The sequence below is a fragment of the Ictalurus punctatus genome, chromosome 2 (genome assembly GCF_001660625.3).
Source record: "Ictalurus punctatus breed USDA103 chromosome 2, Coco_2.0, whole genome shotgun sequence".
Lineage (NCBI taxonomy): Eukaryota > Metazoa > Chordata > Actinopteri > Siluriformes > Ictaluridae > Ictalurus > Ictalurus punctatus.
The window spans coordinates 11,545,064-11,561,476 of record NC_030417.2 but is presented as its reverse complement, the minus strand read 5'-3'; the positions used below and the strand labels follow the sequence as shown (position 1 = coordinate 11,561,476).

The 16,413-nt window shown below is 36.6% G+C and overlaps 1 protein-coding gene across 1 annotated transcript in view; it reads right to left on the bottom strand.

The window, feature by feature from the left end:
• Positions 1–8,431: 8,431 nt before the first annotated feature.
• coq8aa (coenzyme Q8A, genome duplicate a) overlaps positions 8,432–16,413 on the bottom strand; it is a 32,243-nt gene continuing 24,261 nt past the window's right edge. Inside the window, exons 10-15 of the mRNA XM_017450167.3 lie at positions 16,316–16,409; positions 13,087–13,228; positions 12,395–12,502; positions 12,161–12,226; positions 11,941–12,027; positions 8,432–9,884 (exon numbers count right to left, since the gene is read on the bottom strand). Coding sequence (XP_017305656.1) covers positions 9,591–9,884; positions 11,941–12,027; positions 12,161–12,226; positions 12,395–12,502; positions 13,087–13,228; positions 16,316–16,409 — 791 coding nt within the window. The 3' untranslated portion in view covers positions 8,432–9,590. The remainder of the gene's footprint in view (positions 9,885–11,940; positions 12,028–12,160; positions 12,227–12,394; positions 12,503–13,086; positions 13,229–16,315; positions 16,410–16,413) is intronic.

The following is a 16,413-nucleotide window of genomic DNA, read 5'->3' as shown; positions in this document are numbered from 1 at the left end:
CCCATGATTTTAAGTAAGTCATCATAAAACAAACAAACAAACAAACAAACAAACAAACATACAAAAATGTACCAATTAACATGCAGATTGGCTTTGTCCCATTAGAATTGATTGGCAAGTGGCAGCCATATTGTTTATAAATTTCAACATCTGTTTGACACTTAGTGAGTTTCAAACTCTGCTGAGCCATTTGACATTTTTCAAAATAGGACAAAAATCCTAGGACCAGTTCACAAAAGAAGGTCTTCATATTGTACAAATTATCTAAAAATCAAAAGAATTTTGTCTGCAGGCCTCACGGTTTTCAAGATATGGGCTAAAAAAAAATACAGTGATGTGCTGTGCTGTACTATAGTGCCACCATTAGGCCAATCATGCTCATTTTTCTTTCCTAAGTAATGGGAGTGAGTACTACATACTGACATTGAAAACTGGAACTGTTGTATCTGTATCACTTATGGTTCGGACTGTACAACCTCCCAAAATGTTTTACTTTCATTTCAAAGGGAAGAAATAGCCACAAGCAGATTATCCGAAAAGCCGCAAATAGCCGCAAGCAGAAATCATCTGGGTCAAAGAACTTTTATTCAGATTTATAGGCTCATGCTGTCATTCGGCAGTGCAATATGATATTACACATTGTATGTTTAGTAATTATAAATCTTAAAAAATTATAAATAATTATAAATCTTATAGGGTAAATCTTATAAATCTTATAAGGTATTTGCCCCATCCTGATTTGTACTGTTTTTGCATATATCTCATAATAAATAATTTTAGATCTTCAAACGAAATACAACATAAAAGAAAGGCAACCTGAGTAAACACACAATACAGTTTTTATTTATTTTTTTAAATTTATTTTATTGAAGCAAAACCATTGTGAAAAACCAATGTTACAGCAATAACATCAACCAAATGCTTATGAAAACTGGAGATCAGTCTTTCACTTATTTCTATGATTAGGACTTTGGATCATTGTCTAGCTGCACAACTTACAGACTGAAGACCGGACATTCTCCTTTAGGATTTTCAGGTAGAGAGCAGAATTCATTTTTCCCTCAATTATTGCAAGTTGCCCAGACCCTGAAGCAGCAAAGCATCCCCACACCATCACACTTCCACTATAGGTATGATGCTCTTTTTGTGGAATTTAGGGTTGGTTTACACCAGATGTAATGGGACTGGTGTCTTCCAAACAGTTCCACCTTCAACTCAGTTGTTTGAGAATCATCAAGGTGTGTTTTGGCAAAATTCAGATGAGCGTTAATGCTCTTCTGGGTTAGCAGTGGTTTTCACATCGCCACTCTTCCATGGATGCCATTTTTGCCCAGTGTCTTTCTGATAGTGGAGTCATGCACAGTGACCTTTATTGATGCAAGAGAGGCCTGTAGATCCTGTGATATTGTCCTTGGCTCTTTTGTGACTTCCTGGATGAGTAGTTGCTGTGCTCTTGGAGGAATTTTGGAAGCTTGGCCACTTCTAGGAACGTTCACTACAGTGCCGAGTTTTTCCATTTGGAGATAATGGCTCTCACTATGGTTCTTTCTCATCATTTCTAGAATTTCTTTCAACTTTGGCATAGTGTGTTACCGGGTAAGACCTTTTAATCAACTTCATGCTGTTGAAAGTGTTTTATTTAAGTGTTGATTTGATTGAACAGGGTTTGCAGTAATCAGGCCTGGTTGCATCTAGTCCAGCTGAACCCCATTATGAATGCAGTTTCATATATTTGGGGAATTGGTTATTTATTGTGTTTACTCAGGTTGCCTTTGTTTTATCTTAGATTTTGTTTTCATTTCTGAAACAATGTAGTATGAAATACAGAAGAAATCAGGACAGTATAACATGTTTTGTATATATGTTTTCTATGTTAAAGAGTACAGGTTTAATCAGTTTTAGCAAAAACAACAAAAATTACAATTACAGTGACTCTTCTTCTTCTTCTTCCACTAATGTTCCACATGACCAAATTAATTTGCTAAAATGTCATAGAGCACTACAGATGCACAAAAAGTCAATATATTACAAGAAAGATGATTGAAAGTTGGCTAAACCTCATAGTACTGTGGCTTTAAAATGAACTGTTTTAATAAAGGAACATCTGAAATGTGGAATATAAATAAAGACATCAGAAATACTTGTTTATGCCGATTTATAGCCTGATGTTGCCATCATGTGGTGTAATATAATATTGCATGTTGTATTTATTATATGGTCTGCACTCAAAGATGATCCTCCAGTGGCAACCCCGACAACACTGGCCATTCTGGCTTTTCCCACATAATCTATTAACTTGATTAAATCCATAGTCCAGTAACATTATTTAAAACAAGGCTGCAAATGGCATTTTATGGGAATTCCTGTTGTGGTTTTACATTTAAAAGAGTAAAATTCAGTAAAAAATAAATAAATAAACAAAAATAATAATAATTTTTTTGTCCCACACATTAAAATGGGAATTACATATTAGCATCACCTATTGAACTACTTTTCTGAGGCTAGGCTACATAGGTTTCTCAACTAAAACTCCATGTCTGGGTGTCCTGAGCTAATGTGTACACATTAGAGGATGTTCTCTCTCATGGTTTGGGACATGCAGGTGTTTGTATGTAGCCATTCAGACAGAACCAGATCTTCACCTTGCTCTCTGATGATATCATCCATCAATTCCCAGTGCACAGGTGCTACAAAACAGGCCTCGTGTATAATGGTGTCAAGTTTTACATGAGTTTCATACAAAAGGGACAAGGCGTCAGCTTTAACATCCTAACTAAAATAAGAACTCACTAGACTGAACATGACAAACTGTATAATAGTTTAAACTATATATAAACTATATAAGAGTTCTTATTTGCTTATAATATGTATTTATCATAATATAATATGTATTGATCATAGTATTTCCACCTCGCCTTGCTACTGCGTAAAATGTACTTTCACATAGGCTACTGCACCGAGCTTCATAAATAACCTCGTAGAGACATCAATTAGATTTGGATCACCGTCTGATCCGATAGAACTTGATCAGGTGACTGAATGCTTAGAGTCAACACTTTGCTACATGCTAGATAGAGTGGCTCCACTCAAAAGAAAAATAATTAGAGAGAAAAAACTAGCACCCTGGTATAACGATCAAACGCATACCTTAAAACAGACCACTCGGCAATTAGAACGTAAATAGCGTCAAACCAAATTGGTAATATTTCAAACAGCATGGAAGGAGAGCCTACTGAACTATAGAAAATCTCTTAGCGATGCTAGAAAAGTCTATCTCTCCACCTTAATAGGAGACAACAAAAACAATTCTAGATTTCTATTCAACACAGTAGCAAAGTTAACTAGGAATAAAACCACTACAGAAAGAAGCACTCAATCATTACATAGCAGTGAATATTTCATGAAATTTTTCATTGGTAAGATTGAAAATATTAGATGTGAAATTCAGGCTATTAAATTAAAACCAGACAGTATTATAACTAACCCTATAGATGATAATATAGCAATATCAGATCAATGTTTAGAGTGTTTTGCTCCCCTTAGAGAGACCGAACTAGCTACTTTAATCTCTTCAGCGAATTCATCAACTTGAATACTAGATCCTGTGCCTACATGTTTCTTTAAACAGACTTGTCCGTGGAGTAATTGAACCACTTTTAAATATAATCAATTCTTCCCTTAGCACTGGCTATGTACCTAAATCACTTAAATTAGCAGTTATTAAACCCCTGATTAAAAAACCTGACCTTGACCCCTCTCAACTGTCCAGCTATAGACCAATATCAAATCTCCCCTTCATCTCTAAGATTTTAGAAAAGGTTGTAGCACGGCAGCTATCCTCGTACTCACATAGGAATAACATTCATGAAATGTATCAGTCAGGATTTAGACCTCATCATAGCACAGAGACAGCGTTAGTTAAAGTAGTAAATGACCTACTACTGGCCTCTGATCAGGGTTGTGTCTCGCTGCTTGTGTTACTCGACCTTAGTGCAGCTTTTGATACTATAGACCATGCTATTCTCCTTGATAGATTAGAAAATGTTGTTGGTATTAAGGGAACAGTCTTCTCCTGGCTCAGGTTTTATCTGACCGATCGTTATCAGTTCGTAGATGTAAATGGAGACTTCTCCACGCATAACGAGGTTAAATTTGGTGTTCCACAAGGTTCAATTTTAGGTCCACTGCTTTTTACTTTATATATGCTACCTCTAGGTCAAATTATTCATAATCATGGAATTAGCTTCCACTGTTATGCTGATGATACACAGTTGTATGTTTCAGCGAACCCAGACAGACAGCAGCTTAGTAAAGTTGAAGAATGTGTAAAGGACATTAGACGTTGGATGCTAACTAACTTCCTTTTACTTAATTCTGATAAGACAAAAATACTTTTATTAGGACCACGTGCAGCTAGAAGTAAGCTTTCTGACCACATGGTTACTCTAGAGGTTCTATCTGTTTCATCATGTGCAGCAGTAAAAGACCTTGGTCTGATTACTGACTCCAGTCTATCATTTGATGCTCATGTAGATAATATTACTAGGATAGCCTTCTTTCATCTCAGAAATATTTCTAAGATAAGAAATATATTGTCACTACATGATGCAGAAATATTAGTTCATGCTTTCGTCACTTCTAGACTAGATTACTGTAATGCCTTACTGTCTGGATGTTCCAGTAGGCGCATAAACAAACTCCAGTTAGTCCAGAATGCAGCTGCTAGAGTCCTAACTAGAACCAGAACATACGACCACATCACCCCGATTTTATCAACACTGCACTGGCTCCCAGTGAAAGCTCTCATTGATTATATATTACTATTATTAACCTATAAAGCACTAAACAGTCTCGCGCCACAGTATCTAAGCGACCTTTTGGTTTTCTATGATCCGCCACGCCTACTTAGATCAAAAGATGCAGGCTATCTGACGGTACCTCGAATAGTGAAGGCTACAGCAGGGGGAAGAGCTTTCTCTTATAGAGCCCCACAGTTATGGAACAGTCTTCCAATTAGTGTTCGGGACTCAGACACAGTCTCAGTGTTTAAGTCTAGGCTTAAAATGTATTTGTTTACTCAAGCCTACCCTGACTAGACTTTCTGTTACGCTAAGCACAGTCCTAATAATCTTTTCTCTCCCTCTCTCCTTCTGTCGATCCACACACGATTTTATGGAGATACTAGAAATCCTGCTACTTTCTGCTCTCCGGACCTGCCTGATGCGTTTTGGATGTCCTACCTCTGGATGGAGCTCTCATCTACTCCAATTCCAGATAGCTGGGACTACGGCTGCTTCTAAGACCAAACAGACTTCATATAAATCCATAATGAACTTTTTCATACTATTGTTACCTAGAAGGTTTCTTCCTCTTAAAACATCTTAGGGAGTTTTTCCTTGCCACCATCGCCACTCAGTGGCTTGCTCAGTTGGGATAAATTCGTACCTTTAATATCTGTATACCGTGTTGATATTTCTGTAAAGCTGCTTTGAGACAACGTCTATTGTAAAAAGCGTATATACAAATTGAATTGAATTGAACTGAATTGAAAGTGTGTGAGTGCCCATGTGGTTATATAAGCAAGTGACAAGAACTTAAAATAACAAGCAAAGAACTAAAACTTGGGGGAGGGTGCCCTCTGGTGGTGTGGTGGTGAATTGTTCATGACTGATGCGACACCAGCCAAATTTCATCCGAATCCATACACACATTCCTGAGTTACACCTGTTTTGGTGTATTTGGAGTATTTTGAGACCAATTTTGTTAGAGTAGGCCCAAAATCCTAGGAATAGTTTGAAGAATTAGGTCTTGCATATTATGCAAATGATCTGATATGAGAGTGTGCGGCTAAATGCCACACATGGCAATTTTATGGCATTTTCACACAATAATTTACAAAAGATATGCTTGTTTGTATTTGGACTCTAATGATGACCACACTCCAAACTTTGCAGAATTACTCAAGATTGTCATGAGTATAACGTTTATGTTTTGTGCAAAGGCATGTAGCCTATCATGAGTTACAGAAATAGGCTCCATCATGCATGAATTTATGGGCATGTGGCAGCCATTTTTTTGTGGCAGCTGTTTTTTTTTTTTTACAAAATATTATTTTGATTACTTTTGAGGAAGACACTTTCCTGAGTAGTTTGACATTTCTTAATGAGCTGTTTGATGTCTGGTTGTTTGTGCACCAGTGGTTTCTTACTTTTTCAGGACATTCAATATTGTTCTACTGGCTATGCCTAAGGCTTGTGCAGTAGCGCCGAGAGATTTCCCCTCTTTTCTCATCTTCAAAATGAATTGCTTTTCTCCCATACCCAGCTCTCTGTTCTTAATGTTGGTTTATCCTCTTTAACAACTGCAAAATGCAGCCTTTACAGGCAAAACCCAGGGCATAAACCAATAGTAGACATTTAGAGCTATTCATTGTTTAGACAATCAATTTAACAGGGCACACCTTGGCAGCAAGAAACACCTACATTGGGGGAAATAAGTATTGGACTCACCAACATTTTTTTGCAATAAATATATTTCCAATGAGGCTATTCACATTAATTTTTTTTTACGAGACATTAGTATTAACTCAAGAAATCCAGAAATATAAAGAATTTACAACATTAAAGTCCATAAATAAAGTTATGTGTAGTAAAGTGGAATGACACAGGAAAAAAGTATTGAACACGCTATCTGAAATTAATTTAATACTTAGTGGAGAAGCCTTTGTTTGTAATGACAGCTTCAAGACGATTCCTGTATGAAGAAATTAAATCGGCCGCACTATTCAGGTGTGATTTTGGACCATTCTTCTAAACATATTCTCTTTAAATCTTGTTCAATTGGATTCAAGTCAGGTGATTGGCTAGGCCATTCTAACACCTTGATTCTCGAAAACCAATTGAGAATTTCCTTTGCTGTATGCTTTGGATCGTTGTCCTGCTGGAAGGTCCACCCACGTCTCATCTTCATCATCCTGGTGTATGGGTGCAGAATCTTCTCAAGAATCTTCCAGGAAAGGGCTCCATTCATTGTTCCTTCAATTATATGAAGTCTACCAGTAACGTGTGATGAAAAACATGCCCCACACCATGATGCTTCCACCTCCAAACTTCACTGTTGGTATTGTTTTAAGGGTGATGTGCAGTGCCATTTCTTCTCCGAACATGGTGTGTAGCTAAAAAGTAAAATTTTGCTCTCGTCTGACCAGACTACACTCTCCCAGTATTTCATAGGCTTGTCCAAATGTGTTGTAGCAAACTTTAAACAAGCTTCAACATGCCTTTTCTTTAGTAATGGAGTCTTGCAGGGTGAGCGTGACCAGTGGAGTAGTTGCCTATTGTTTTCTCTGTGACGATGGCACCTGCTGCCTCCAAGTGTTTCTGGAGCTCTTTCCGAGTGGTCCTTGGCTCTTGGGCTACTCTTCTGACTCCCTGGTCAGAAATCTTGTGAGGAGCTCCTGTGCGTGTCTGGTTGATGATGGAGTGATGTTGCTTCCATTTGCGTATTATGGCAACAATGGTGCTTACTGGAGGACTCAGAAGTTTTGAAAGACATCTGTATCCGATTCCATCAATATGTTTTGCAACAATAAGGTTGCGAAGGTTTTGGGAGAGCTCTTTGCTTTTACCCATCATGAGATGTTTCTTGTGTGACAGGTTGGTAACAAAAAGCCTTTTTATAGACCATCAATTTACTAACCCAGCTGATATTAATTTGCACAGTACTTAAGGATTTTTCTTAGCATTTTCAATACTTTTTTCCCCCATGTCATTCCACTTTATTATACATAACTTCATTTATGGATTTTAATGTTGTGAATTCTTTATATTTCCAGATTTCTTGAGTTAATACTGATGTCTGATGAAAATTCCATGTAAATAGCCTCATTGGAAATACATTTACTGAAAAAAAATGTTGATGCGTCCAATATTTATTTCCTCCACTGTATCAGTCATATGTTCCAATAATTTTGTTCACTTGAAAAATGGGTGGTTAAAACAAATAAATGTCCTAAATTTATTTGTTACTCCATTGTAAATATGAGGAAATTAAAGCTGAAATTCTGATCGATCATCTAATATTCATCTTTTAATCTCAAACCCACATGTCTTTGGATGAATTGGCCTTGCCATCCATCCATTTTCTATACTGCTTAACCTACAGGGTCACTGGGAACCTGGAGCCTATCCCAGGGTGGCGGGGTACACCCTGGACAGGGTGCCAATCCATTGTATGGCACAATCACATATACATTCACACACCCACCTCATAGACTACGGACACTTGGACATGCCGATCAGCCTACCATGCATGTCTTTGGACTGGGGGAGTACCTGGAACCCCCAACCCCCAATCGAACCCCCAACCCTGGAGATGTGAGGCAAACATACTAACCACTAAGCCACCGTGCACAGAGGGGACCACACACATATCTTGTCAAAAGCCCTATAATTGACAATTAATGGATTTTGAATGTCTGGATGGCTGTCTTGTAAGTACACAGGATAAGTAATACAACAATGTAAATATGTAATAAAACAAGCTATTCAGAATATTTCCTTGCGATATATTAAAGTTTATCGCAAGATTATTTTTAATGAATAACACTGAAATCATATTAAAAAGTGATTGCCCACAAAGTTAGTTTATACTAAAAACTGAATAATTCTCTATATTATAGGCACGTTATTTACCACATATAATCATACATCAAAAATTTGAGTCACAATAATTTGTCATTTATAAACGAATCAGGATATTAAAAAAAAAAAAAAAAACCAGTTAAATTTAGATACAGGATTTTCAGTAATGGTGTTTTTAGTTAATGAAAATCTGGGTTATGTCTCATAATATAGATACTGACACTGTAGATCACTGAATCAAATAGCATTATCGATTAATATTTCAAAAATATTAAATCACTGCAAAATTCTCAGAAGATAAACACTTGCAAGTTTTTAAGGGTATAAAAATAGATTTTTGACATTAAACTACTGGCCAAATCTGTCCGCATGGAGGATATTGTAACACATAAAGGATTGTTAATAACCATCAATAGTCCATTGTTTCCCCTCTGTAGAGCCTTGGCCTGGTCCTGACTTTATCTTTGTGCAAGAATCACACATTTAAGAAAAAACAAATTGAATCTTAAACAAACTTATATGCATACGCATGGTCTGGAGATAAGCTCCAAAAACACAAAAGTGATTCAGCGAATAGGATACACAACCTGCTGGTATAGTTATCAAATATACAACTTTCTCCACTTACTGTATTCTCTTTTACAGTAAAATATCCATTTCATTCGAAGCAACCACTTCACATGGTTATACTATTGCATAATCACATTACACATAGTCCCGCAATATCCACCTGAATGACAACCTAGAAGTGCTGTCAAAAGAAGACAAGCCACATAATCTTGTATAACATACTCCCTAAAACAGAATAAACTCAATCTATGATTCAGGCTCAGCAGGTAGGGCGAGCCTAAATAGTGTTAAAAATCTTTTTATATTTGTTACTGAGCTGCGTCACTGGCCTGCCCAAACTCATGACATGATGGCCTATGATTGGCTACATGCAGTCAATCACTGGCTGGATGCCTTCTTCCGCTTGCTCCAGTAGTTGCTGTAAGCCTGTTCGAACATGTCTTTGCAATTCAGCTTGGCATTTAGGCGTGAACAGATAAGGAAGGAGCCACCCATCTTGCGGTGAAGCGAGTAGGTTTCCTCAGGAGGAGGCGTGAGCCGTTGCCTCAACATGACTGGGATCAGACTGTGGATGCGCTCTGTAGTGCTCTGAGCACCGAAATCGAACGGCTCGTCCAAGGCAAACGCCTCTCCCAGGATCATCACTGCATCCACATGGGCTTTCTCCATTGCCTATGGAAGAGGATTAGCCCGTGTCAAAAGCTAGGTTTAAATTCAAATGTTTCGCAATTTTAAAAAATACGTCAAAAGTTAGGAAGAGAAAACGTGAATGAGTCTGTTTCATCTATGGTCATGCAAAAATCCTGAATATGACACTTTAGCACCAAAAAGCAGTTTAAAAAAAAAAAAAAAAAAAAAAGGATCAGTCATCTCCAAAAGTGAAACTGAAATTACAAGGTCAGTTATTTTGTTTTTGGCATACACTGAAGAGATTTGGGTTTAAAATCAAAAGATGAATACGAGATGATAGATCAGAATTTCAGCTTTTATTTTGCTCATATTCACATCGAGATGTGTTTTAAAAAAAAACTTGCCACTTTTCGTTTTAATTAGAGATGCACAATACTAAATTTCTCAGCCAATACGATAACCGATTATTCAGAGTGATATCGGCCGATACCGATAACTGATAGTTCTGCCTTTTATATCTTCTTTTAAATTAATAATAACTAATTCCACAATTCTGAAGGAAATGCAAATTAAAACTTTATTCTTTCTTTATTCACTTCAACAAGTTGTTTCACATTCACTCACCTCAAACAAAAGCATTTCTACTTCATCACTGACATCAAACTGGTAATGTATAATATAATTTTTTTATATATTAACATTAACTGGATATGAAATATACTACTCTACAAATATATTTCTCTGTGCAATATATACTTTTTTGTCAACCCATCTTCATTTAAATCTTTCAAGTGTGTACTGGCCCTTTAATTCAGTACGAGCAGCACGGTTAAAAATATAAATAAATTAAAAATTAGACTCGACGCTGAAACTCCCGATTCACTGCTGCTTACTTCCGGTGTAAAATCTTAGCAGTGCAGAGCTTACAAACTGCAGTTTTGTCATCATTCCACACAAGCGACATCATCTTTAGACACAGCACGAAATCGATGTGTTTTCCCGCCCTCTTTTGATTGACAGGATATAACTGGCCCTGGTCATCTGATGTTTTTAAACTATCGACCGATGGCCCATAGTGGAAAAAATAGCCTTTATCGGCCAATACATCTGTGCATCTCTAGTTTTAACACTCCAATTTTTCAAGTTATTAAAAATATTGGAACATGTCACTGACAGGTGTCTCTTGTTGCCCATGTGCTCCCTGTTTGATTGACTGATTGATTGAAGGCCAGATTGGAATTTGCAAAGAAATACAGAGATGAGCCCCAAAAGTTCTGGAACCAAGATTAACCTCTACCAGAGTGTGGAGAAAGAAAGAATCTGCTCATGATCCAAAACATGCAAGCTCATCTGTGAAACATGGTGGAGGTAGTGTCATGGCTGCTTCAGGAACAGACTCACTAATCTTTATTGGTTATGTAACACATGATGGTAGCAGCAAAATTACTTTTTCACATCACATTACTCTTTTTAACATCTCTTTACTGAACTCATGAAACTTTCAGTGTACATATTTTGGGCATTTCTGCTCTGTTTTTTTTCATTCACATTTTCAAACTTCCTATACAAGTGCTAAATAGAAAACCCCATACTGTGTGTGCTTATTGTAACTATAATTTTTTTGCACACATATCTAGGCTTGAGTCAGTGTCTGGGCTTAGAGCTTATACAAAAATGCTCAGGAGTGCACTTTTTAAGTGTGATGGAATATCAACAGCCGTTCTACTCTTTATGGTAAAAGAAATTTCAAAGAAGGAAAAATATTCAAGCACTACATGACAGTGTTTAACATAATACAGGACATCACTCCTTTCTGAAGTGCCAGAAAAATTAGACATGCTTGTTTTTTTGCAAATAATCATCAAATTTAAAAAATTATCTGTTTTTTTGCCATGTTCAAACCTCTCGGATTAAAAGCAATGTGAAATGGAAAGCATAACAGTAACATTTGACTTTTGCCAGCATCAGAAATTGTTATATGATTGATATTGATGAAGTCTTTTAATTACAGTGAACATTACAGTGTCTATTGTACACTACCATCATATTTGTGTGTGTGTGTGTGTGTGTGTGTGTGTGTGTGTGTGTGTGTTCCGACCTTAGACTCGAATCCAGTGAGAAACTTCATATCTACTGAGTGCTTTAGGACTCCTTCTCTGTCCCCTTCTGCAGCTGCCTTAATGATCTGTTACAACGAACACGGTCTTAAAATCACACTCTCTGTTCAATACAACCAACACACAATCATGTGCTGATGGTGCAATAATTTATAACCATTTATAATTAATAAACTAGTAACAAAGACATTTTTCTTTTACCTCTATATAGAAGTCTGTGAAACTCTGATCGAAGCCTCGAGTTGCACCAAAGTCCAATAATGCCAACTGTATACAAAATCATGAATTATGGAGCCTGATTTCTAGGAAATAGTTCTTTAACTATAGAAATACCTTTACTGAGTCATATCAGCAGAACAGTTACATTGAAAGAACATTATACAAAAAAAAACCTTAATATCTTAATATCAGCTCACTAAAACCACAATACAATACCTTGTGGGTTTGTGGGTCATACAAAAAGTTGGACCAATTGGGGTCTGTTTGCATGTACTGAAATTCAAACAGCTCTCTCAGGCAGAGAACCAGAATGTTCTTACAAATCTGAAAAATAAAAGACATGGACAAACATTTCTTTTGATGCAATGATAAACAAGTGTGTCTATTAATAACAAAAGAAAACCATCTCTTGGCATCAAAGCACTGTACACATAGACTACAGGATATGGGAAGTGTACTGTGGAACAAGTGGAGTTACAGAAGTGCTGTCTTTTAAATTACATCAAAAATATTTTGCATGAAGATATGCTAGATGTCTTATCCTGATCTACAACATGCAGCAGATATACAAATTATTGTTCTGTACATAAACTATTGTTAAGGTCTACTTAAATATCAACTGATTTGATACTTTATTATTAAAAAAGAAAAAAAAAGAAAAAAGATATTGACTAGCTATTTGTTAATGTAACAGGGTTTATGACAGGCTTCATGCCAAAGTATTGGTTTCACATAAGTATTGGTTTCACATAAGTATTGGTTTCATGGTAAGACCAAGGTATGTAAAACAGGACACTCAATAAAATCTTCATGTAATGGACAAATGCGAACATCATTTAAAAAAGAAATAAAATTACACTGAAAAAAAATCCATGACTGTACATTTAAATCCTTAAGTTAGAGCTCACCTCATTTTTGAGCTCCTGCGAGAGTCCCTCAGCCTGATCCAGTGGGAAGCCTTGCGCCATCTCAGTGGTGAGAACATGCCGGCTGCTCAGCTCATCAATCACCTCAGGCACGTAGAAGAAGGGATGATCTTTCAAGAGCTTCCTGTAAAAAACAAACAAACAAAAAAAAAAAAGCAGCTTACAGTAATGGAGCAGAAACAGGCCATGCCATACTGTATGTGCCATGCAGTTCAAACACATGGTTAAATCACTGACTGGGAAATCGTTATTTATTTATTTACATGGTTTTGCGACACTGGAAAAAATCATTTTAAAGTTGCAGAGAGAATATCCAATAACCACAATATTCTATTACCACATACTTCTGTTTTGTATTTTTTAAAGATGTGAATACATAAAACTTACAAAATTGTTAAATCAAAAACAAATCAACACTAAAATACCACAAAATTACAAATTGGGCTCAGACTCAGAGACACCCCATATTAGCTGTGTCCAGCATTGCCTGGTGCCTGGTCACAGAACGCGTGTACAATACATTTACATTTATTCACTTAGCAGACGCTTTTATCCAAAGCGACTTACAAATGAGAAAAATACAAGCAAAGTGCAGGGCAGTTTTATGTACGTCCTGCCTTGCTATGGATGTAAAATCATTTATTCACCTCTGTAGTCATCAAATGTAGTGATCTAAACTTAGGAGGAAAGACAGGAAGGATTGAGTGCCCTTGTTGTCAACATGTTTTATTTCAAATTCAGCTATATTTACGACCTTACTGGTACAGTTGCTTGGCATCAGGTCATCGAAACCCAATACTTGACCCGAAAAAAACAACAGAGCCCTTCTGAGCAACCAACGAGTTATTTATAGCAAGTGGTTATGTGGGTTTATTATAATACACCAGCTATAGACTTTCTGCTTCCATCTGGTAATGGATATAAAAGCATAAAATATACTCTGGCCTTCTTCTCCATCCTAAATAATAACGTCATAATAATAATGTTAAACCATAGACAACTTACTCATAAGTTTAAAGTTTTTAACATCAGTGATCCATCTACATATCGAACAATAAATTAGACAGGCTGCATAATAAAGTCAGCTATCTGCCATAAAATACCACTTGTATTATATGGACTGTAATACACATTTGAACTTAATCAGGCCGTCACACCCTCCTGTGAAAAGACAACTTCCTCTTCATCTCCAATCAGGAAATGCTACAGAGGTTTTTTTTGCTTTGTTTTGTTTTTTAAAACAAAAAAAAAATCACACCTTTATGCACGCCGTTTTTCATGAAAAACGAGAAAAACAGCAATGGTACCATCAGCAGCAAAGCAGGAGCTACAAGATTCTGCCGAGTCTTAAGGTCTGGTTCAAGACAGCAATTTGGCTTTCAAGTTACAACTACTGTACGACAGCCAGTGAGTGATGTGAAACATTACAGTGTGCTGAATCTGCTAAATAGGAGAATAAAACACCGGTATGATTTATTGTCAAGCATGGTGGAGGTAGTGTCATGGCTTGGGCTTGCATGGCTGCTTCTGGAACAGACTCACTAATCTTTATTGACGATGACCCAATGACCCAAAACACACAGCCAACTCAACAAAGTGGAAGGCTTTGACTGGCAATCACCAGACCTTAACCCAGTTGAGCAGCATTTCACTTCCTGAAGAGGAGACTGAAGGGAGAAAGCCCCCCGAAACAAACAACAACTGAAAGAGGCTGCGGTAAAAGCCTGGAAAAGTAACACAAAAGAAGAAACCAACAGTTTGGTGATGTCAGTGGATTGATGCAGTTATTGCAAGCAAGGAATATACAACCAAATATTATGTGTTATTTACTTTAATATTATTTGTTCCTATACATTTGGTCACCTAAAATAGGGTGGTCTGCCACCAAAGGTGCCAATTTCTAAGTTGTTTAACACATATAGATGTAAATATCAGGAAATGAAAGCTGAAATTCTGATCTGTTGTCTCATATTTATCTTTTTCTCTCAAAACCAAATGACTTTAAAAAAAAAAAAGAAGAATAAATAGGCTTTGCTGTTCCAGTACTTTCGGAGGGGACTGTATATGTTTAGCCAATCTATGTACTAAAAATACAGAAAATATTTGTTCGTCCAAATTCAACAAAGAAATGGGTCTAAAATAAGCAGGATGAGTAGCATCCATTCCCTTCTTTAATATGAGACATACTGAATATTTTTTTTTATTTTCACACTCTTAAACACAATTAAGTAAGCTTAGGCAAAAAAGCAGTGTAAAATTCACTGATAACCATCAGGCCTAGCAGCTTTACCAGCTTTTAGTAAATGGACTTCTAGCAGCATCTGAAAGTTTTGGATTGTTCAAGATCTTTAACCATCAAGGTCAATATCTGTTGATATCTGTGCACAGACCTGGAGTCAAGTTCAAAATGTTTCTGCTTTAGCTTAAGCAAAAAAAAAAATAAAAAAAATAAAAATTCAACCCACTTACTAAGAACAGAATTCTACTATAAAATATTGTATATTTGATTAAAATCAGATTGTAAGAGAGAAGTTCTGCAAGTTTATTCAGGTTGTGAGAGTGTGCTCTCAATGTCTGATTATTCATCTCTTTCTTCTTAGAAGATGCAAAAAACAAAATATGGCCTCATAGAACCACCTTGAGTGTCTCTCAGACTGGGGAATTTGACATCACCTGTACCACTGAAAGCTAGGAAATCAAGCTTCAAATGTATGTACATTATGAAGTATGGATCAACAAGTAAATGAGAATCAGAACGGCAGCTATAAATCTGTCTGGGAAGGATACCAGAAAGTCATGAGAGACTAAGTTTTGATCATAAATGAATATATTATGATATTTGGTATTAGTAATGTTTGAAGACGCCGCCTTGCAGAGATGAGAGCTGGCTTTGTGGAGAGCCTGTCCAGATAAGGATCTATATAACAATTGAAATCTCCTCCCATAATTATATTTTGTGAGGTATCAAGTATTAAATCTAAAAACCTTGCTGAAACTCAACCTTAAGCCACAAGAGAAAGACTCTCTAGTCATCTAAAGGATATTTGCTGCATTTTACATTTATAAAACCTTTGCTACACATGAACTGTAGCTTAATCTATAACCAAGTTCACCCATGTTTGATAATGGAAGTCACCCAATTTCTGCGCATTTCAGTTTTGGACTTGCTTCTCTCTCTGTAACAGAGAAGCAAAGTCTCCAGTTAACTCACTTGAATTTGCGGGCACACTCAGCCTCCCGGAGATAATCACACTCCAGGACCAGCTCTCGCTGCATCACATCCATCAAGTGCTCTGGAAACAGACCTAA